Source organism: Phoenix dactylifera, chromosome 13 (assembly GCF_009389715.1).
Source record: "Phoenix dactylifera cultivar Barhee BC4 chromosome 13, palm_55x_up_171113_PBpolish2nd_filt_p, whole genome shotgun sequence".
In the NCBI taxonomy this organism is placed as follows: Eukaryota; Viridiplantae; Streptophyta; class Magnoliopsida; order Arecales; family Arecaceae; genus Phoenix; species Phoenix dactylifera.
Window position 1 is genome coordinate 4,546,381 of NC_052404.1, and position 24,427 is coordinate 4,570,807.

The 24,427-nt window shown below is 43.6% G+C and overlaps 2 protein-coding genes across 2 annotated transcripts; one reads left to right on the plus strand and one right to left on the minus strand.

Moving 5' to 3' along the window:
* The first annotated feature begins 1,747 nt into the window (after positions 1–1,747).
* Positions 1,748–11,307, plus strand: LOC103716430 (magnesium-chelatase subunit ChlH, chloroplastic). Its single transcript, XM_008804417.3, has 4 exons — positions 1,748–3,308; positions 3,546–3,628; positions 8,220–10,022; positions 10,105–11,307. The coding sequence occupies exons 1-4, from the start codon at positions 1,904–1,906 to the stop codon at positions 10,957–10,959; spliced, it is 4,146 nt and encodes a 1,381-aa protein (XP_008802639.2). The 5' UTR covers positions 1,748–1,903; the 3' UTR covers positions 10,960–11,307.
* Positions 11,308–18,348: 7,041 nt separating this feature from the next.
* LOC103716431 (probable membrane-associated kinase regulator 1) lies at positions 18,349–19,965 on the minus strand. The gene has a single exon (XM_008804418.3). It carries the CDS (start codon positions 19,721–19,723, stop codon positions 18,608–18,610), a length of 1,116 nt encoding a protein of 371 aa, XP_008802640.2. The 5' UTR covers positions 19,724–19,965; the 3' UTR covers positions 18,349–18,607.
* Between the last annotated feature and the right edge of the window lie 4,462 nt (positions 19,966–24,427).

A 24,427-nucleotide genomic window follows, 5' to 3' on the forward strand; every position in this document is an offset into this window, starting at 1 on the left:
CATGGTCTTCGCCAAGTTCTTTAAATTGAAATCAGGAAAAAAAATTTTAGAACATATAATCGAAACAACCTGATGTTGAAGAACAATTAGAAGCATGAGCCAAAACATAAGAATCCATATTTTGGCTTTCTCAATTACTAATAGAAGTACTAGAGAACAGCATGAATCCATCCCCACCAAGAATAACACTATTTCCTTAATGAAGTGGAACATTCTTGGCCAAATAATCAGTGAAGCGTCTTAGTTCTTGATTATGGAAGAAACACCAGATACGTAGCTTGAGCCCACTTATGGACAAAATTTATGGGTGAATCAGTACTAGGAATGGAGATATATACGAGGTTTACATGATCGTAGAGCCATCTTTCTATTCTTTTGCATGTGTTTCTACCTGCTTGGGCAATATCTATTTATATCTCTCATAGTTTCATTATTAAAATTTTAGTAACTAAAAACGAGCCAACTACAACCTATAGCTATTTTCTAGCTTCTATTTGCAACCGCTGCTGGGGGTGCAATAGGCCGGGTTATAAGTGGCCCTGACGCAGCTTGGTTCTTTGTTTGGGTCCAAATTTTGGACCCAGACTCAATCCAATAGAAGATTGGGTTAGAACGGGTCCACCGCTAACAATTTTGATCCAATGGGCCATTCAAGTCGGGTCGAGCCCACGTATAACTCGGACCCAACCCAAAAAATTCGGATCCGATTTGGATTTGGGTCGGGTCCAGTTCGGATCAACCCATGTATGACTTCAAAACTTGTTTGCACCCCTGTGGGCCCAAATAATTTTACAGATTCAGGTCGGGGCAGGATGGGGTGTAGGATTGAAAACCAAAAATTACCCAAATTTCAAATGGATCGGGTTGGGTCTAAATTCAGTAAAATTCAGATCCGACCCAAAAAATAGAACGGATCCAATTTTAAGACCCAATCTGTCCCTACGGTCCTCCAAAATGGTATGGATCGGGTCGGATCACGAGTCAACTCGATCCATTTGCAACTTTAACTGCTGCCATTCAAAATACTTTGAAATATATACCAATGGCTTGGAGATGAGCACTTGCATGCTTCCAAAAATGCGCGGATCTCAGCATAATCTGGACTAACATCTAGTATGAGGAGAAATATATTTTCTTGTTAATTAGTGCAGCTTATCTATTTTATTTAAATTTCTTTTTGTTTTTTCAATCTTTTTTTAGAGATTAAGAGAGACTAATCCTCACTTATCTACTCTATAAGCATCATAATATCAGAGAGCTAGATCAATCTAAAATCAAACTCAGTGCCTTGCCCAAAAGGCAAGGGATGATACCATCTTTCTTGTCTTGTTCTCTGTCTCTTAGTCCATTGAGTCCAAAACACCATCCTCAAGCCAAGAAAATAATCTTGGCTCCGGGGACTCATTGGAATCAAAAAGCCCATAAAGCTCCACATACGCTCAGCAGTGGAAATATCATCGCGGTGCAATATGAGTCGCAAGCGCTAAAGAAAAGGAAACCCACTTGTGCTCCATCATCCCCTCCCTTTACCCCATGGGAATCCAAACCAACCAATGGGAAGCCAAGCTCCATGTCACTCACAATCCAAGCCCTCATCACGGACGCAGATAAGCACACTCCCATTCCCTCCAACAAAATCTATCGTCATTCTTGTCGTAGCCACGTGTCCCAGGATCCACCACCAGCACTTAAAAAACCATTGGCCTCAAATCTCCCCCCTTCTCTCTCCACACAAGACCATTCGCAGTTCAGACCCCAAACTCTATACATTGCTCCCCCCTTGGCTTCCAAGTTTTAGTGGAAGAGGGAAGGGTAGGAGAAACCCTTCAAAGAAGAACACTTCATCATCTCCTCTTAGTTCTCCACTGTCTATTGACATTAGTCTATTACTAACCAGTTCAGAATGTCATCTTTGGTGTCTACTCCGTTCGCTCTGCCCAATTCAACAAGATCGGAGCACTTATCTTCTGTCTCTCAGAAGCACATTTTTCTTCATTCCTTCCTTCCCAGAAAGCTCGGTCACTCTACTCGCAGTGGCTTCGGAGTGCGGTGCACCGCCGTCGGCAACGGGCTATTCACCCAGACGAAGCCCGAGGTCCGCCGCATCCTCCCTGATGCCAGTCCGGGCCTTCCAAAGGTCAAGGTGGTCTATGTCGTCCTCGAGGCTCAGTACCAATCCTCGGTCTCTACCGCGGTGAGGACCCTCAATGCCAATCGCCGGCATGCCTCCTTCGAGGTGGTGGGCTACTTGGTCGAGGAATTGCGCGACGAGAGCACATACCAGACCTTCTGTGAGGATTTGAAAGATGCTAATATATTCATCGGCTCCCTCATCTTCGTCGAGGAGCTCGCGCAAAAGGTGAAGGTGGCGGTGGAGAAGGAACGGGATCGAATGGATGCTGTTCTTGTCTTCCCCTCGATGCCTGAGGTGATGCGGCTGAATAAGCTCGGTTCGTTTAGCATGTCGCAGCTCGGGCAATCGAAGAGCCCGTTCTTCCAACTGTTCAAGAGGAAGAAGCAGTCGGCCGGGTTCGCCGAGAGCATGCTGAAGCTGGTCAGGACCCTGCCCAAGGTCCTCAAGTACCTGCCCAGCGACAAAGCTCAGGATGCCCGGCTCTATATTCTAAGTCTGCAATTCTGGCTCGGAGGGTCGCCGGAAAACCTTCAGAATTTTCTGAAGATGATCGCCGGGTCATATGTTCCGGCACTCAAGGGGACTAAGATCGGCTATGCCGATCCTGTCCTGTTCTTGGACAGTGGAATATGGCATCCACTAGCTCCTCGCATGTACGACGATGCGAAGGAGTACTTGAACTGGTATGGGACGAGGAGGGATGCTAATGAGAAGCTCAAGGACCGCGACGCACCGGTTGTCGGATTGGTGTTGCAGAGGAGCCATATAGTTACCGGCGATGATGGCCACTATGTTGCAGTGATCATGGAACTGGAGGCGAGAGGGGCGAAGGTGATACCGATCTTCTCAGGCGGGCTCGACTTCTCAGGGCCTACGGAGAGGTTCTTGTTCGATCCAATCACTAACAAGCCATTCGTCCATGCGGTTGTGTCGCTGACCGGATTTGCGCTTGTGGGTGGTCCGGCGAGGCAGGACCATCCGAGGGCGATCGAGGCATTGAGGAAGCTCGATGTTCCTTACATTGTGGCCTTGCCATTGGTGTTCCAGACCACTGAGGAGTGGCTGATCAGTAGCTTGGGATTGCATCCTATTCAGGTGGCTCTGCAGGTAGCCCTGCCAGAGCTTGATGGTGGAATGGAGCCCATCGTGTTCTCCGGCCGGGATGCAAGAACAGGCAAGGCATCACACCTATTCTTTTCTATCGTTAATTGATTCCTCAGTAGGCTTCGTTGTTTCAGTTGAAGCTCTGCTATGATTTTGTCCTTTGTTTTGTTGTTTTATGCTGCAGTCTTACTATGATTTTGTCCTTTGTTTTGTTTTCTTATATTGATTTTACTGGTTTGTGACTTTGTGCCTAACTTTTTGTTCCATGGGACTAAATTGTGGTGTGAATGCATTGTTTTGTACTCAGGGAAATCACATGCGCTGCATAAGAGAGTGGAGCAGCTCTGTACTAGAGCAATCAGATGGGCAGAGCTGAAGAGGAAATCCAAGGTATGCTTGCTATATTATTCATTTCAAGAGTTTGTCAGCTTTTCTACTGCCCAACATCTTGCTGCAATGTTTTTGTTTTCCTTGGGGCTTCAACTTTTTAGTACATTGATAAAAGGAATGGCATGTTTGTGCTCACTTTTAATAAGTAAAGCACCCTTTTGCTTCTGGAAAAGCCTGAAGGTACTGAAAGAAAAGAACATCACATATGCTGGAGTTGTCATTTTATTACACTGAATGTCTTTTTAGGATAGGAACATGATGGTTACCTGACAAGCAAAGCTAGTTCAGTGATATGCTTGTTTGCTTCTGTTGCTGGAAATTGGACCCAGAGGCGACCGCGGACCGAAGAGGAGGAGCTCCGGCTATGATGCGGCGGCGGACGGCTGTCTCCGGCGGACCTGCAAGAAACCTTTGGCCAGAGGTTCTGACGAAGGCCCTCCGATGCTTAAGTCAGAGAGGGGCTTTGGAGATAATGAAGATAATGAAGAGGTATTTTCTGGCTTGGAGGGGAGATCTTTTTTCATCCAAGAGGAAGTCCCTTGTCTCCCTGGAGTTCCCCCCACTTTATAGGAGGGGGTGTGACGGTTACTTGCAATCGGAGATGATGGCGCGAATCTTGGGTTGAATGAATTACCTTAGATGGAGCGAGATTTCAGGCTAGCTGGCGATCGGTTGAAATTGTGACGATTCAAATATTGACAGCTGTTGTGGCGAAGACTACGGGATTTGATCCCGAATATGGAGGATTTGGAGCTCCCTTTATTATGTAGACTGGCTTGACTGTTGGTAGAGTCGGGGTCGGTCTCAGCTTCTAACTAAGTCTTCCTGGCTCCGAGGTCAATCAAGCTTTACTCAGCCGAGACTATGCTTGCCGAGGATGTGCCTGCCGAGGTCGTCCTTCTGAGCTCGGCCTTATGGGGGAGGCCTTCTGAGCTCGGCCTTGTGGAGGAGGCCTTCTGAGGTCGGCCTTCTGGGCTCGGCCTTCTGAGCTCGACCTTCTGAGGTCATGCCTGCCGAGACCAGGCTTGCTGTCAGATTCGGATGCTTTAACCATATGTATTGGGTGATCTACTTTTTTCCCAACACTAGCCCCGATTTCCGAGTTCGAGCTGTTTTCGAGCTCGGGCGAAGGAAGTAGCTATTTCTATCATGCTGATGAGATTAGGCGGCTTCAAATCATTTTGTCGTTTTGAAAAGAGGGAAAAGACGCTTTTGGGTCGTGATGAATTGGAAGCTGCATCGTAGTTCTCCACCCTTGGTGATATTCGGTTGTTCGAATCGTGAGTTATCACAGGCTCGAGTGCCCTTCGATCCATAATATATGTTCTAGGCATCTTGGACTATAGTCGGATTTTCGTTAGGTAGATCCCGAGGTTGAGGGAGGCTTTGCTCGCGGTCGACTCAGCAGGGCGTCCCGAGCTTGGTCGGGATGTCATTAGGCAGTACCCGAGGTCGAGAGGGCCATAGCTCGCAGTCGACTAGCAGGTCATCCCGAGCTTGGTCAAGGCATCTCGAACTTGGTCGGAGCATCCCGAACTTGGTCAGGGCATCCCGAGCTTGGTCGAGGCATCGTCGAGTAGTTTTCGAGATCGAGGGAGCCTTAGCTCGCGGTCAACTCAGCGGGTCATCCCGATCTTGGTCGGGGCATCCCGAGCTTGGTCGGGGCATCGTCGAGTAGTTTCCGACGTCGAGGGAGCCTTAGCTCGCAGTCGACTCAGGGGGTCATCCCGAACTTGGTCGGGGCATCCCGAGCTTGGTCGGGGCATCGTCGAGTAGTTTCCGAGGTCAAGGGAACCTTAGCTCGCGATCGACTCAGCGGGTCATCCTGAACTTGGTCGGGGCATCCCTAGCTTGGTCGAGGCATTTCGAACTTGGTCGGACCCGAGCTTGGTCGAGGCATTCCAAACTTGGTAGGAGCATCTCGAGCTTGGTCGAGGCATTCCGAACTTGGTCGGGACATCTCGAGCTTAGTCAAGGCATCGTCGAGTAGTTCCCGAGGTCGAGAGAGCCTTAGCTTGCGGTCGACTCAGCAGATCATCCCGAACTTGGTCGGGGCATTATTGGAGATACATATAGGCGACAGACCTCGTCCGTTGGTGATCGTGCACCCCCACTCAGATCAGGGCGACGTTGGAGATGGAGATACCTGTAGGTCATCTTTTGCATTCTCCAACCTGAAAATAGATAAAATATTAAAATTATTTAAAACCAAAGTGGCGTCCCGTACCTTTTGGAGATATTTTGATAGTTTCCAAGCTTCGAAGTTCCTCAGGACTTGGCTCAGCACCGGCTAGGAGTCGTTAAAGACCGTTAGACGGCAGGCGTTGAGCTCTGGGCTGCGCCGCTGCCCCCCAAGGCTAAGGAGTCATCGACATGTAGGATATAGTAGCTATATTGGAAGCATCTTCTTCTCCGTGTTAAGCTCGGCCTGCAGAGAACTACATGTGCGGGTGGCGGATAAGGCTCACAGCTTGAAGGGCACCTGGTCGGCCAAGAATGGTGTTGTAGGCTGAGCCGACCAAGACCACGAAAAAGTTTAGCTTCACAGTACTTTTCTAGGGCGGGCGCGCAGCCGTGATCAACAGGCTGATAACCCCTTTTGCCGGTACAGGAGCTTTTGTGAAGCTGGCCAGAGGGGTGCTCATCTTTTCAAGTTGTTCTACAATAAGACATCCGTAGTGCTTTTATTATCCACAAATGTTTTTACGTCAGACTTTACAAGGGTAAGGAAGTAACTACAGCGTGGCCATGAGGGGTTTCAACACTCTTTAGATCTTTATAAAGGGGGCTCTAGGTCTCGTTCCTCGAGCTCCCTCCTTTTAGCTTGATCACGAAGCGTCTGTATCTGCCGTTTCAAGTCCTTGACTTTTCTGCCGAGCTCGGGTGGGGCTCTCGTTGCAACTCGGCGTGGAGCAGGCCCCACCTCAGATGGTTGCTCTCGTGCTCGAGGAGTCAGACTTCGACACGAGCTCTCAGGATAATGGCTGCGCGACAAGCTCTCCCAGCTTGGAGACCGAGCTCGGTGGGAGCTTCGGTGATGGCGACGCTCTACAGGAGAGCAACGTCGCGAGCATTGTCTTGAGAACTTACACCCATGAGGAGGGAGTACATACTAGTCTCTTACTTATTGCAGGCCTTGAACGGCTGCAGTGAGCGCTTGGACTTGTTGCACCAGCATGTCAAACTGTTCAGGATGGATTTATGGGACTTGATCAGCCGGAGGCCTTGGTGGTGGATTTTGGATCAGCGGCCGGGGCTCGGTGCGCGATGTATGGAGGCATTAGAAGCCCCTTTGCTCCTTAGTCTCATGATCGCTACTCGGGCCCTTCCTCTAGCACCAACTATTCCTGGAAATTGGACCCGGGGGCGACCGCGGACCGAGGAGGAGAAGCTCCGGCTGGGATGCGGTGGCGAACGGCTGTCTTCGGCGGACCTGCAAGAAGCCTTTTGCTGGAGGTTTTGGTGAAGGCCCTCCGATACTTAAGTCAGAAAGGGGCTTTGGAGATAATGGAGATAATGGAGAGGTATTTTCTGGCCCGGGGGGAAGATCTTTTTTCGTCCAGGAGGAAGTCCCCTGTCTCCCTGGAGTTCCCCCCTCTTTATAGGAGGGGTGTGATGGTTACTCGCAATCGGAGATGATGGCGCGAATCTTGGGTTGAATGAATTATCTTATATGGCGCGAGATTTCAGGCTAGCTGGCGATCGGTTGAGATTGAGAGGATTCAAATATTGACAGCCGTTATGGCGGAGACAGCGAGATTTGATCCCAAATATGGAGGATTTGGAGCTCCCTTCTTTATGTAGACGTTCCGATTTGGAGACTGGCTTGACTATTGGTGGAGTCAGGGTCGGTCTTAGCTTTTAACTGAGTCCTCCTTGGCCCCGAGGTCAATCAAGCTTTGCTTAGCCGAGACTATGCTTGCCGAGGACGTGCCTGCCGAGGTCGTGCCTTCTGAGCTCGGTCTTCTAGGGGAGGCCTTCTGAGCTCGGCCTTCTGGAGGAGGCCTTCTGAGGGCAGCCTTCTGAGGTCGGCCTTCTGTGCTCTGCCTTCTGAGGTCATGCCTACCGAGACCAGGCTTGCTGTCGGATTCGGATGCTTTAACCATATATGTTGGGTGATCCACTTTTCCCCCCAACAGATCCCACTTCTCGAGGTTGTTTCTTATCTCACCCTATTAATGAGAAAATCAATTAGGTATATTGTATAAATTACAAAAGATGTGCTCCCCTTGGACTAAAATAACCTGGATTACACTCTCTGTTAATAATAGGAGTCTTTCTTTCACCAACCATCAGTTACACTTGGGAGGAAACCGCATTACTCATGTCAATGCCACAGCTAGACCATAATATGAATTCAACTATTTTGGCTAGATCTATATCACCAATGTTAAGATTTTTTTTCTTTTTAGTTCCCAAATTGATTGTTTTGGGTTCCTTGCGTTGCTTCTCACTGAGTTGCCACAGCATTGTTTTATTCTGCAGTTGCTTCACCCACATTGAATCTATGATGAAATATTTACGAATGTTACAGACTGTATGATGTTTTCTAAATTGGTTAATTTGTTGTCGCTGTTTGAATCTGAAATAGGAGGAGAAGAAGGTGGCCATTACCGTCTTCAGTTTCCCCCCAGACAAGGGCAATGTGGGGACAGCAGCCTACCTCAATGTCTTTGCCTCCATATTCTCCGTGCTCTGTGACCTCAAGAAGGATGGCTACAATTTGGATGGCCTTCCTGATACCACTGAAGCCCTCATCGAAGACGTCATCCACGACAAAGAGGCCAAGTTCAGCAGCCCCAACCTCAATGTTGCCTACCGGATGAGTGTTCGAGAGTACCAGGCCCTCACTCCTTATGCTTCAGCCTTGGAGGAGAGCTGGGGAAAGCCCCCTGGCAACCTCAATTCCGATGGCGAACGCCTCCTTGTCTATGGGAAGCAGTATGGCAATGTTTTCATTGGGGTGCAGCCCACCTTCGGATACGAGGGTGATCCGATGCGTCTGCTCTTCTCCAAGTCAGCTAGTCCTCACCATGGCTTTGCAGCCTACTATTCCTTTGTGGAAAAGATCTTCGAGGCTGATGCTGTCCTCCATTTCGGCACTCATGGATCTCTGGAATTCATGCCTGGGAAACAGGTCGGCATGAGCGATGTATGCTATCCTGACAGTCTCATTGGTAACATTCCAAACATATACTACTATGCGGCGAACAATCCGTCTGAGGCAACCATTGCAAAGCGCCGGAGCTACGCAAACACCATCAGCTACCTGACGCCACCTGCCGAGAATGCCGGGCTCTACAAGGGCCTCAAGCAACTTGCTGAACTCATCTCATCGTACCAGTCCCTCAAGGACACAGGGCGTGGCGCGCAGATCGTGAGCTCGATCGTCAGCACCGCGAAGCAGTGCAACCTCGACAAAGATGTCAGCTTGCCAGAAGAAGGGGTAGAGCTCTCGCCCAAAGAGAGGGACCTCGTGGTTGGAAAGGTCTACTCCAAGATTATGGAGATAGAGTCTCGCCTTCTGCCATGCGGGCTTCATGTGATCGGCGAGCCTCCTTCCGCCATGGAGGCGGTAGCAACGCTGGTGAACATTGCAGCACTGGACCGCCCTGAGGATGGCATTTACTCACTTCCTGGAATACTGGCTGAGACTGTGGGAAGGGACATTGAAGATGTGTACAGAAAGAGTGACATGGGGATACTAGCTGATGTGGAGCTCCTCCGCCAGATAACAGAGGCGTCGCGTGGTGCGATCGCTGCCTTTGTGGATCGGACTACAAACAAGAAAGGGCAGGTGGTTGATGTGGCCGAGAAGTTAAGCTCGATGCTTGGCTTCGGCCTGATGGAGCCATGGGTGCAGTACCTGTCCAAGACCAAGTTCACAAGGGCGGACAGGGAGAAGCTCAGGACCTTGTTTGAGTTCTTAGGAGAGTGTTTGAGGCTTGTTGTTGCCGACAATGAGCTGGCCAGTCTGAAACAAGCACTTGAAGGCAGCTATGTGCAGCCAGGTCCCGGCGGAGACCCAATTAGGAACCCGAAGGTGCTTCCCACCGGCAAGAACATCCATGCGCTCGACCCGCAGGCCATTCCGACTGCGGCAGCGTTGCAGAGTGCCAAAGTGGTGGTGGATCGGCTGATCGAGAGGCAGAAGGCCGACAACGGAGGAAACTACCCCGAGACGGTCGCCCTTGTCCTGTGGGGCACTGATAACATCAAGACTTATGGAGAGTCCCTGGCTCAGGTGCTGTGGATGATTGGCGTGAGGCCGATCGCCGACACATTTGGCCGTGTCAACCGCGTAGAGCCCGTCAGCCTCGAAGAGCTCGGCCGGCCGAGGATCGATGTCGTCGTCAATTGCTCCGGTGTCTTCAGAGACCTCTTCATCAACCAGGTGTATATGAGTACATAAATAAGGAGCAGTAATGCTTTTATTGAGCTAAAGCTAAGAATATTGCTTATAATGGCGATTGCAGATGAATCTACTGGACCGGGCGGTGAAGATGGTGGCGGAGCTGGACGAGCCAGAGGACCAAAACTACGTCCGGAAGCACGCCATGCAGCAGGCGCTGGAATTGGGAGTGCCAGTGCGCGAGGCGGCGACGCGCGTCTTCTCGAACGCCTCCGGCTCGTACTCCTCCAACGTCAACCTAGCGGTCGAGAACTCGTCGTGGAACGACGAGAAGCAGCTCCAGGACATGTACGTAAGCCGCAAGTCCTTCGCGTTCGACTGCGACGCGCCAGGGGCGGGCATGACCGAGAAGCGCAAGGTGTTCGAGATGGCGCTCGGCACCGCGGATGCCACGTTCCAGAACCTGGACTCGTCGGAGATATCCCTGACCGATGTCAGCCACTACTTCGACTCGGACCCGACAAATTTAGTCCAGGCGCTGCGCAAGGACGGGCGGAAGCCAAGCGCGTACGTCGCCGACACGACGACGGCGAATGCGCAGGTGAGGACGCTGGCGGAGACGGTGCGGCTCGACGCGAGGACGAAGCTGCTGAACCCCAAGTGGTACGAGGGGATGATGGGAAGCGGGTACGAGGGGGTGAGGGAGATCGAGAAGCGGCTGACGAACACAGTGGGGTGGAGCGCCACCTCCGGTCAGGTGGACAACTGGGTGTACGAGGAGGCCAACGATACTTTCATCAAGGATGAGCAGATGCTGAAAAGGCTCATGGAGACAAATCCGAACTCGTTCAGGAAGTTGGTGCAGACGTTCTTGGAGGCCAGCGGGAGGGGGTACTGGGAGACGTCGGAGGACAACTTAGAGAGGCTGAGGCAGTTGTACTCGGAGGTAGAGGACAAGATAGAAGGAATTGAGAGGTGATATCCTGATGACGGGAAGGATACAAGTATCTGAATTTTACCACCATTTGACTTGTCAAATTTGTAATGGTATGTGTGCTTTATGTGAAGGATACAAGTAGTTTATTGGTTTGTGAAACCGGAAATGTAACTGGATATATAAGTTTCCTTTTAGATTTTTAAGGGCAGAGAGATTGGGAAAAGGGCATTTGCTCTTTAATTACAGCAGTCAAACGAATGAGAAACTGTGGCCTAATTTGCTGCAAAAGTGCTGCTCTAATGGGTGGACAAGCTGGGTTAATTCTAATATATTTTCGATTTCTGTCTTCTTTGTAATACATGATGTTCAATGGAACCAAGTTTAGTTTCATGTTAGTGTCTGATGGTATGATCATCCCCTGCTGAGGGTTCGATTCCGGTTGGAGTTAGGTCTTCAAGAATGGGATGGATATAATATAGAAAATTAAGAATTACCTTGCCCTAGAATGTATATCAAAATCGATTAACAGAGGCCAAATCGATGATGAACTTGCATCTTGAAGTGTGCTAAGAAAGGCCAACATTAATACAGATTTTAACTTTCAATTAGATGTAAACCATGTCCTTGCTATAATTATGTTCTGAGATTACAATTATCTATTAGACTTCCACCATCATTTGGTTGCATTCCACCTTTTATATGACCCGTGATGATGGTTCTTGCTCAACATCTACTGGGATGGAAGTGGTAGGTTTGAGCACTCACTGTAAGTGAAGCTAATTAAGAATTTTGTTCTAAACTCCTTATCATCAGTAAACTAACTTTCTTGTTTCTTGAAAGTAAGGGTGAGGCAAAGTGTTTTGCTGAGTAATTAATGGAAGGTTGAAGATTTGTTTTAGGTTGATGACCTAATTTTGTGAGGTGAGGTTGGAGCAGCAATTGAAGAAGTTGTGCATCATGCACAATATTTTTGGAGCAACTTAAGCTAGGAAGATTGGTACTGATGATGGAAGCATGCCAGAGAATGACAAAGGCCCCTGGATCAGCAGTGAAACCTCTGTAGATTGACGGGCAAACTGGCTATTCTGATGCCAATATGGAGAGGAAGTGATTCCTTGCAGGCCATTTGATAGCCTTTTCCTTGGATTGACCTCCTCTTTCTGCAAATGTCATTGTCTTCTATGGTTGTTTGAAGTGATTTTCCAGGTGTCCAGCTTTCCTCCGTCATGGTAGGGTTGGTGAGAGGCCCATCAATCTATCAAGATGGGCTGTCTATATTTATTTTCTCCTTTTGCCTTTTTCTTTAGCTTTTAGCCTACTTTTGTCTCTACCTTTTTATTATTTTAATGAAATAAGTGGTGGCTTGTCACGGTTTCACTAAAAAATAAATATGGCCGGCATTCTGAAAAAAAAAAAACAGAAAATGTTGTCTTACAAAACGAGGACAATTTAGCTTAACTTCCTTTTTTTTTTTTTTTTTAAGAAAATATACCAATTACAATCAACATCTTGTTTTTGCACCTGATTGCGGATGGGGAGGAAAGGTATGATCAATAAAAAATAAAAAAATAGCTCATATTTAGTTGGAGGTTTCAAAGAAGAGAAATATTTAGTTGGAGCTTCATCTGGAAGCTGGCATGGGGGTGCTTACCTACTAAAAAGATATTAGTTGGACGAGATGTTCGGATCTCTCCTTACTCTGAGGTGTGCCCAGATATTGAGGGGACCATCAACCACATTATCCTGGAGTGCCCCAGGGCAATACAGGTCTGGGAGACTTCTTTTGTTTCCCTCCACTAGGCTTTGGAGTCAATAGAGCACCTGTTACACTACTTGTGAGAGTCCGTGAGGAGATCCAGCACAGGTGAGGTAAGAATCTTGAGGGTATACCTGGCTTACCATATTTGGTTGGACAGAAATACCCGAATGTTTAAGGGCAGAAGATCATCGCCAAGCGCAGTGGCGGGCAGGGCCTCCTGCCATGCGATGGAGATCATCATGACTACCACGTTGTTTACCTATGGGATGACCAGGGATACCCATACTGCTGTCACAGCGCCCACATTTGCCATTTTTTCTTGGGTAGAGATCATACGAGTATGTTGATTGCAGCTGGAGAGCAATGTACCACTGGCTGGGCTATCTTTGAGGTGGAGTTGTAGGCTGTCGGAAGGGCATGTCCTATGTAAGGAGGGTCCTTGAAGCCGACAGGATATTACTAGAGGGGAACTCTGCCACGGTAGTTGACTGGATACGGAAAGGAGCTCCACATAGAGACGGGCACTTGTTGCTTCGCGAGATCCGCGGTCTGGTTAGGGAGACAGATTATTTTCAGGTAGCACATATTTATTAGGAGGCGAACAATGCAGTAGAATGGGTCGCCTCCTTTGTGGCCCGACATTCGGATGGAGTGATTTGGACCAGAGTTGGAGATATACCTCACCCTCTGTATCACCTTATTTCTTTTAATTTGGCAGGCTGTACACATGTGAGATCTATATGAATGGTATTTTCAACCAAAAAAAAGAAGAAATATAAAAATAGTTTTTTTTATGAGAATAACTTTTTTATATTTTATGGAAAAAATCAATAAGGATATAAGAAAGCCATTTGTCGGTTGGAAGTTATAGTATTTTTTTCAAAAATACCCTTAAGCCCTCATACTAAAATGGATCAAATTTAGTCTCTTCAAACAACTCGGAATGTGTGCAGCCATCTCAAATGAGTAACTCTACTTCAAAACTAGAATGCTCTATTGCCATTGATTATTCTAAAAATAATTATCATGATATTATGTAAAAGAATAGCTATGAAGGTATTGACAATGTTCTATCTTCTGATTTAAGCATTTCTAGTTTGCAAATCAGATTAGGCCATGAAGCTTCAGTAGAGACATCCATGTATCAAGATTGTTCTTCGTTGATACTGCTGACGTTGGTATTTCTAATATTATAAGTAAAAATATTATATCTAATTTTAAGGGCATGATAGATTTTTTATGCAACTTTTTCAAGAAGATAGATGTTCAATCAAACAAAAGTTATTCTATAAAATGTGCTTTCTTACTATTTTTTATGGTCAACCTATGAAAAAAATATTTTTTTAGATATTATATATATAGGCATGAGCTTGTCATGAAATATATTTCAAAAATATGAATATTTTTTTGCAAACCAAACAACTCTCTCGTGACTTCCTTCCAGTCCAGCAAATCGATTGCATGTGCTTTGCACATGATATTTTAGTTTTGGAATCGAAGCCAAGTGGGTGAAGCCAGCTTGGTGATCCAAGGAACAAAACCAGTGTCATGTCTCCTACTAATCAATTGTCCCTCAACGTGGATAAGCAGTTTTTGGTGCAACCCCCACCCAGCCCCAAACAAAATTCATATGGAATGGGCACCAGAGAAAAAAATATAAAATAAATTTTTTATTTTGTCATATTTTCTTTAATACACACCTTAAAGAAGAAACCCAAAAATCATAGATTCCTTCTACTAATAGAGTTGTCAGTTCCGTGATTAAAAAAAAAAAAAAAATTGCGGTACATACTATATGGCCAAATAATACACAACAAGCAAATTAGTTATTTAGCAAGTTAATACACACATCTAGATAAATTGATACACAATTTGTAGAATATCGTATTCACAGTACACAGTCAGATAATATACATTTAGTACATTAGCCTTCTAACAAACCTAATACGCATTTCCAAGTAAGTGAACATACAATTTTCAGAATATCATATTCACTAATACATACTAAATGGCCGGTGAAGCATACTTGTCGATTTTCTCATAAATACTATAAACTTATTTGATATACACCTAGTAGTAATTCAATACATACTTCTAGATAAATTAATATATAGTTTTTATAACATACTTTTTATCATTATACATTATAAGACCAGATAATATATACTAAGTAATTAATCATTTCACATTTATTTTTTTTAGAATTACAGGATTAACAGACTTCGTTAATAATAAAAAAATTATTTAACTTTTAAATTTTTTTTTAAGGTGAGCACTAAAAAAAATATAGTAAAATAAAAAATTCGTCTAGTGGCGTATCCCTATATAATTTTTGCCATCAACTCGAGTTGATATCTTTCTCAACGTATGCTGATGTGTTAGTGGTCCCGGCTTCATGATCTATGCTCCTTCCCCTGCAACCGGCAATGGAAACCCTGAAACACGGTTCCCACCATCTCCTTTCCATTTCTTTTTCCCTCTCTTGTCGGTAGCCATTAAACGTATGGAATCTCTCGTAGTCTAAGCTTTCTCCCTCTATCTCTCTCCTCTTCCTCTCCATTAGAGCCACAGAGAGAGATTGTACCTACACTGATGGCTTTATCTTGAATCAACGTTTGACGGACCCAAGTGCTAGGTGGTTATTTAAAACGAAGAAGATGATAAAGGTATTGATTCTGAGTCAGATTCTCGCGTGCCCAGATTTTCTTATGGGAATCTGCTCACAAATGCCATGCTGCTGGTGGATCAGGACACGTTTACCGAGAGTTTTGAAAATTAACATGTACACCAAACCATTCATTCAACTCTCTCGTAAAAATATAAAAATTAGGACATGACAGCACTATTCGTTAGAGGTTGTTCCTTTTTTTAAAATTTTTAACCGTTTGATTTTCTCAACCAAGGAACGCTCTGTTTCCTCCTTTTATCTCTCTTTTTTTTAAAAAAAGTAACTAATTAATTTTTTTACAAAAAATCATATTTTTTTTTATTTCTATATAATATGGTATACTTTGGTATGCATCAATAACTATTTTCTGTATTGTTACAACTATACTTTCCCTTTTTTAAAAAAAAATTAGCAAGTGTTCAGGTATTGGTGTGCTATACTTGGGTGTAGCCTAAAGTGTATCTATACAGTAGAAAAATAATTATCTTAAAAAAATATAAATTTTTAGTTTTGTAGAATTTCCTTTGAATTGTTACGTGAAGTTTGCCAACACTGTATTAGTGCGACTAGTCAAAATTAGTATGGATTAATGTAAGTTTCACTTCTTGAGTAATAATATTTTATTATCACTCTCCTGGGGGGCAGAGTAGTTATAGTGTCCACTGAAATAATATTGCGCATATATACTACGTTTTCGGAAATAGAGCTAATGTAGACCTGGATATTAGTGCTCTTACTATATCACCACGTAAATTTGCGGAGAGAAGGTGAGAGGAAACTCGAAGGCTTCCTAGAAAAATCTTGAGATGGCAAGATTAGAAGCATTCTATTTCCGTCTTCTGTAGCATTCTCTCCTGCAGAGCCCCCAAAACAAAAGTGAGACCAAGGGCTCTTAAGACTAGCAATTGCACCATGGCCTCAAGGTAGGCATGCTTCAGCTATAGGTGGAGCCTTTTGCAACCCCAACTCGATGTCTTTCATCCAAAAAAAGATTCGTATTCGTGCAAAATCACTATTGGATCATTCACTAGTTGTTTTGAGATCTGTGCAGATATGATCTAAAAAGATCACTGGACTCGATGTGGGCCATGTAGACCATTACGAGTATTCAGAAGAATTACCAACTTGATGTGAATCACTTTGGCCAACACGAGTATACAAGTGATCCACCAAACATAATGTAGACACTTTGGCCACTACAAATAAAGCTAGATAGGGTTCAGAAGCGAGATCCACCACATCGGAAAGCCGAATCACATGCTAAACTTTCATTCCTTCGTAACTTGGTCATACAATGCCCGATTGAGATTGGATTCAGGAAGATCACGGGACTCGATGTAGACCACTTTGACCATTACGAATATTCAAAAGAATCACCAAACTCGAGTGGATCACTTTGGCCACCACGAACATGGATGGACATGGTTCAGAAGCGAGATCTATCACATCAGAAAGCCGAGTCATATACCAAACTTCCGGAGGCCGATTGAGATGATCTTTTTTTTGAAATTGAGTATCTTTTTGAGATCTACAACTTTGGGCTAACCTCCTAGGAGGTTGAGTTAGGCCAAAATTCTATCGTTTAGGCTCCGAAACATACTGATCAAACTGAAAGTTTTTTTTTGGGTAAGAATTTGTTTAGATATAGCTCTCTATTCGAGAAAAATCAGGCAAAACGACAAAAAACAAAGTAGATGTAGAAGTCAAGATCTACCTCCTCAAAATTTCAGTTTTAGAACATTTCTAAATTTTAGCTTTTTCTAGCATATTTTTATTAATCATATTTATTTTAAGTCCTATTCAAACTACGAGAGGAATCAAACCCAAATTGTAAAAGGAGGACCTCACTAGTATTATAAATAAGGGTTGTGTACCTTAGTTTGAGAGATGTGAGGGAGCAATGAAAGAAAAGGAAACTTAAAGCCTTATTTTCGAGATTTATCCATCTTCTTCTTTTTTTTTTTTGAAAGAAGATTCGAGTTGAGCGGGTTGAAGAAAATCTTTCTTCTCTTCGATCGGATCAAGATGAATAAAAGATATAGTTCAGAATGTTTTGAGATATGTGCGATGAGCGATCTAATGGTGGATTCGTGGGAAGAAAGATGAGTCCTCTTTTGTGTGAAGCAGCGAAAGATAAAATCCCAATTCAACATATTAGGATTGTCTTTTGTGGAAAAGAAGGATTCACCTACCTTTGCTCAAATCCACTATTGGATTATTCTTCATCTACCCAAGTGTAAATGATAGAGTTTAAAATGCTTTAAAATCTGTGCGGTGGGTGATTGAACGGTAGATTCATGCAAAAGAAGGTAAACCTTCTATCACACAGAACAGACAACCGCGATCTAGTAATCAACGGATGGCGGTTGCGTCTTCCGTGCCAAAGAAGATACTTCATGCAAATCAACCGTTGGAAGTTGACCTAACCCATTACCTTCAACTCCACACAGCTACCCTTGCTTTTGCTTTTTCCACTTTAAATTGAAAAAAAAAAATTATGCTCCAAATTACTTGATCCCAAAGACAGACCACCCTCATCGTAACTAAGTCGTCAAGACACCATGGCACAAAGAGATTGGTACAATTTAGAGGGATGGATGCGATTCACGAACAAGTGAGCCAATCATAATGTGCCATATCAGCTCCATGCCGACACTGGGACCTAGTGATATGACATGCCCTGTTTCCTTCCACACGGAGGTCACCGAGAGTACAAATATCAAAGAATGTCCTGTGTTTCATACTTCGAAACTTAAAAGCCCAGCTGCCGTAGAATCTACCAAAAGTTCAACATCATTGAACTCACCTCACATGCGTTCAAGTCAGCCTTAGGTAAGCTGAAAACCAACAGCCACAGGACACGATCTTTTATCCCGCAAGGAAAGCAACGATCTTTCTTCCACAGTTTGACAGAGAAACAGATGAAGCTCTTACCTAAACTTCCAATCTCAAACCTGAACCTCTGAACTCATTCTGGATCTGGCTCAGTTCCAATTCTAATTCGACCAGAACTTGTGGACTTGATTTAGATGGAGTTAGAATTTAAGAGAACAAAGAACAAAGAGAGTCACAGTACAGCAACCATGCTAAGCATAGTAGAGAAACAAAAACTAAGAAGAGAAAGACAAAATAGCAGCAGCATCCTGGATCTGACCACATCACAGCTTTTTTCTTACTGCAGCTACTACTTCAAAACCATCTCTTTTTTTCTTTTTCTGACTAAAAGCATGCCATAGAGATCTAACTATAAGGTAACAGCAGTCTTAAACTTCTAGTCGAGATCCACAGATCTCGTCGCCATCATTGCCTGCCATAGCCGAAGACTTATTCTGACTGGATTGAGTCATTGAGCTCTTGCAGTGAGCTATCGCTCCCTCTATAGCATTCTGCAGCTCCTGCATCGACGAATTCATCGACGATGAAGAAGGAATCGGGGGATCGGGAAATCCACCGCCAATGCCGGCAATGCAGAGCAAGCCTGAGTGGCTTGGAGATGACCTCATCGACGAGGGGCAGCTCCCGGCGCACCGCTTCCTCCGGGGATACCGGAGGTTACCGGAGAAAGAGTGTGAGTGAGAATATATCCCCATGCGGCTGGCCATGGCTTGTTCGGGATCCTCCGCTTTCTTGCCGGATCCGGCGAGTCTCTCTCTCTTAACTGAGAAAGAAAATATCTTCTTTTGGTTGCTCTGGTGAGGCTGCTGCTGGCTTTGTTTTTGTTGCGAGGATGAGAGCTTTTCGTAGAGCGGCTTCACCTTCTTGACATACTTCTTGATCACTTCCTTCGCCGATGATGGAGATGAGTTCAATCTTTTGGAGGGAGGAGGAGGAGGAGGAGGAGGGAGAGGGATTTGGTTGATGTTGAGATCGTTGGAGCGATCCTTCTTGCTGCCGCGGTGGAGGAAGACGGAGGAGAAGCGGATGGCGAAGGAGGACAGGTACTTGATGCGCTTGGCGGAGGGGGAGACGCGTCGGGCGTCGTCCTCAGTGACGGAGCTGGGGCGGGAGGAGTCGCAGTCGGGGAGAAGGCCGCCGAGGTCGGCGGAGAAGGAGGAGGAGGAGGAGGAGGAGCTGCCGTTGGAGTCGCGGGAGGCGGTGGTGGCGGTGTCGGAGGAGGAGGTGGAGACTGAAGAGAGGAGGAGAGTCCTCACCATGGAAAGCCGCGGCGAGAGGTGGAGCGGCAGGAGCTGGCCCTTGTAGAACAAATCGTCGGCTGGGCATAGCTGCGCCGCCGCCTGCCGCGACGACGGCGAAAGCGAGACGGTGAACTCGAAGTCCGACGATGACGAGGACGACGGGGACGAGAAGGAGGACAGCGTCGGCGCGTTATCGCCGCCGCGGCCCCCCTTCTTACCATCCCTGTCTCTCATCCTCCCCATCTTCCCTTCTTCTTGCCCACTCCAACGACTCAGTACCTAAGATAAAAGACTAGAAAGATTAGTAAAAGGACAAGGAAAGAAATATTGGAGGTGGTTAAGCTATGTATGTGGGATGGCGAAGCTAGGTGCTTTGGGGATGGGATCATCACATGGGGAGCAGAGAGATGGGAGGGGGAGAGAGAGAGAGAGAGAGAGAGATGAAGGTTGTACTCGATTTCCTAATTATTGATGATCATTATTTATTATAGGCTACGAATATGTGGAGGGAGCCACCATCCATGTTGCATGGCATCCATGTTGCAAGGTTTAAGAGGAATGAAAAAATCTACACACACACACAGCCCATATTTGATTGAGATTCGCAAAAAAATTATAAAAATAAAATTTTTATATTTTATGAGAAAGAAAAATTTATATATAATATAATTTATTTATTTTTTTTTGATAAAAACGACATTTCATGTAGCACTAACGTGAGTATATCTTACCAAATCAAAATAAAGTAAAAGATATAAGGAAGGGGTAAAACTATCAATGTTGTCCAGATAAATTTTCCAGAGTGTCGGGCTACAAATGAGACGACCCAGTTTGATACTCTTTTGCCTCCCAGAACACATGTGCTGCCTGAAACGAGGTAAACTCTCGGGCTAGTCTACGGATCTCCCAAATCAGTGGGCAGTCATCCTCATACCTATCCACTCTCCAAACCCAATATGAGAAATTTCAACTCCAACCAGCTAAAAATTGAGATATTTTTTTGAAAATATTATAAATATTTTATAGAACTTTTTCAATAAAAAATAGATGTCCAACCAAACAAAAGATATTATAAATGTGTTAATTTTTTCTGATCCATGAATCAAATATGTAAAAATTATTTTTTCAAATATCATATTTTTGCGAACTAAACGAAATCCGCCTTCAACCCCTTCAATTATTGCACATGTCTTGGATCTTTAGCACCATCTGGTCCACAACTATTCAAACGGGGGTGTTGATTCACGAAATCACGTGACATTTTGGAGGAGATGAAGATGATTTAAGCTATTGAACCCAGGGTTAGTTGTCTAGCTTTGCAGGTGATCTGAGGTTTGCCCATTGGATCCGATTTAAAAATGTCCTGCCGTCGAAGAATCCTATCCACTCGGGATCATGTGTTGGCTTGTGGTCCTTGCCTGCACACTACGTGCTCTTTCCTGCTGCAAACTGGCAAATAGACCTGAAGTTCCGGTTCTTAATTTGTCTTCTTTTGTTTTTCTTTGATTCCTTTTTTCTTTCAAAAAGTTTTCCAGCGCAGTCGAAGCTCTGGGTCCCGCTGATTGACATCTGCCTGATCTCTATTCTCTTCTCTGTTTCCATGAAGCTGATGGCCATGACTTCAGCTCAGCAGAGCTTTGCATGAAAGACTGCTACAATTCATGATTAGAAGTAAAAGATATGATTAAGGGCATGTTTGCCACCAGAATTAGAATCGGAATGAGTTTTGAATACTAGAAAAAAAATAAAAATTAAATTTTAGAAAATTGGACTATTCTGATTTCTTTTTGAAATCAAAATGGGAATGGGACTCCTTTCTGATAGGGGGCAGAATGGATCATCTAGCTCAGACCAAATTTGAGCCACAACATTTTCTATCCAAACAGCTGAAATGAAAGTCACTTATTTCCATTTCTATTTCAGAGTTCAACTTTTTCCAACCAAACAAACCCTAAATTTAGTTCAATCACAAAAATATAGATATTTATATTTATTTTGAAACAATTATTGATATATGAGTTAGGTTTCTGAGCAAGGTTAACATCTCCAAGGGTCTACATATGAACTATGGTTTGCTCCTTTTAGTACTTAAAAATAAAAGGTTCTAAGTTCAAATCTTTGGGCCAGAGGACACCCTGTCCACCCTCCTCTTTTCCCATCTCATTTATTACATATGGCCATATCCTACCCGGTCCTTGTCATGTTCTAATAGAATGTTCATGAAATTTTTAATCATATAATTTTTTCATGATAATGTCTATCGGAAACAAACACTAGATTAGGTTAACAAAAATATGGAAGCTAATTTGTTCCCTCTATTTGTTACCACATGCAATGGATACAAGGGACGGCGATCCGTGTCTCCAAAGAGGCGAACAATGTTCATGCCCAAAAACTTACCTCCACTCTTCCTACCACATCTCATTTGAATGGAGGACATTACAAATATTGACTAGAGAGGGGATGATTGGGGGAGGAGGGGAATGGCTATTTTAACTTAAAAGAACTTAATCATTGTTATCCACCCAATCAGATGCATCAATAGGTTTTCTTCTATTATGCCCCAAAAAACATTTGGACTTTAGGTATTTAGGCCCAAGCTTGACCTAAACCTGCAATAACAAGGCCCAAAGATCAACTAGCTAGCTGTCCCAAAGCTATCCTCACTCAATGGACTTTAGGTTGGTCCAAGCCCACTTCCAACCATGGGTGCTATTGTGTTCAGACCAAATGCCATACAAGTTAATCCCAAACAAAACCGGGATTAGCATTTATATTTGATCTGAACCCTGCTAACTATCATCTGGTAAGGTCTAAGTTTGGGTATATATGAAATTTTAAGACACATCAAGCCTATGAGTCAAGTATGGATTAAGTACCGATCAAACCTAGGTATTGTCAAGAATGTTCGATTGTTTTCGTTAACCCGCTCTATATTATCCTCTATATATATGTATACTATTTATTTTACTCTTAAGTGAGTCCTGGCTAGCTTAAATTTTTTAAGAAAAAAATATAGAAAATAGTAGCAATATATGTTTACTAGGTGAAACATTGTGGTGGTATATACCAAATTATGAGCCTCATCTAGCCATACCCGATCAAGCTAGATTTTCTTTTCATTTGTGCTTGGTTGAACTTTTTTAGCAAATAGCAAAAATATTTTAGTACAAATAACATTGTAGCAATTCCGATCAAGCTCTTATTTGAGTTGGTTTGAAGTCGGAATAGATCAAAATTGGTAGAAAGTTCAAGATTAGAAATTAGGATAGAAATGGCTTGGATTGTGGGTTTTTGATTGAGTGTTGTTCTTATCCATATTTGGTTAACTTTGCACCAAGTTTGATCATGATCATAAATCATTAATTTGAAACACCAATATAATTTAAATATCTTGTAAATATATAAAAGTTTAAAATCTAATTAAGTCATTCAACAAAATTAAAAGTTAGCACTCAAGATCTAAATTGCTCAAGTCAAGCTTAGTGAACCTAATTTAAAAAAAAGAGTTGTTATTGATGCAATCAAAGTAAGCCATTTCGTTCAAATTTTATTCACGAGTAACATAAATATCTCATGCTCAAAAATAAAGATAATCCAACAACGTATTTAAGCATGTATTATCACCAAGTCGCATTAAAAGAAAATCAACCCATCACAATATACTAAAAAGTTGACAATTCTTCTCTCAATTGACTAGAACCGGCCGTCACATATCAATTTTACACAATATAACTCATATTTAGGTTTATATGAGTCGATCCACTACTGTAGACTCTCAAACTCATTCTTCAAATATGGCTCATAGATGCTCCATACCTAAGCCCTACTTCTGCACTTCAATCATCATACTCCGAAAAAAACTATTTGTCACAGTGAAAATCAGGATGTGATTGTAGTGACATTATTTAACAATGGCAGTTACTATTGCAGTTTTCTTGTCCTTCCCAATATTGTCATCTATACGGAGCGGCTTGGTTGTTAGGTTTGGATAGGCATGTGCAAATGAACTTTTCATGGATATGATGTATGCATCCTTTCCTCTAACTCCTTTGTAATGAGGGATGCCTCTAGCTATGTATGCCTCCTTGATGCATAAAGCCCACCACCCCTTTTATAGCATGAAGGTTCAAATTATCTACTACTTTGTAATCCCAGTGTGCCTTCTTGAAGGCCCGGATGGTTTTGCTCATCTCAATAACTTCCATATCATCTTAGATCGGCCTGCTCATATAGCTTTTCTTAATCATCCCTAATATGCTGATTATTGAACTTGGCTACCCTATGGTCCTATCGAGCCCTCTTATTTTCTCGCCACCTACTTTACTTTATTCGGGCTGAGTAAATGCCCCTCATTGCGAATTTGTCCTTCTTAGGTATCTTGGTACACTTTGCAACATCTTTATAGTCATCCGCCAAATGTTATTTAATTTAGGTAATCCTACCTCCTTTATTATTCACTCCATAGTAATTGCAAATCCAAAAATGTCTCTCTAAACCCATCTTTCCATGGCACTATACAATATCCGATTATTTTTAACTAGAAGTCATCTACCTATTTAGAAAATATTTGCTCCTTGTTCATTTGATAATCGATAATAAGGATTCATATTTTGATTAGTTATGCATACTTTACACTTTAGAATTTATTATTTTTATAAAAATAATAAAAAATTATACAAATTTTTTCAAGGAATGAAATGCAAGATAGGTAGTTTAAAATTTTTCTTATCAATTTATAAAGTTATTTTCCATGTTCTTAGTAATTAATCAATTTTTTTTATGATTTTTAAGTAATTTTGCTCTAAAAATATATTAGAAAATTATAAAAATGTTAATCAACAAAATACAAGATAGCTATTTTGAAAATTCATCTTGTGAATTATCAATGCATGTTGCATATTTTTTTTTAACATATAATCAATTTTTCACTTTTGAAATATTTTT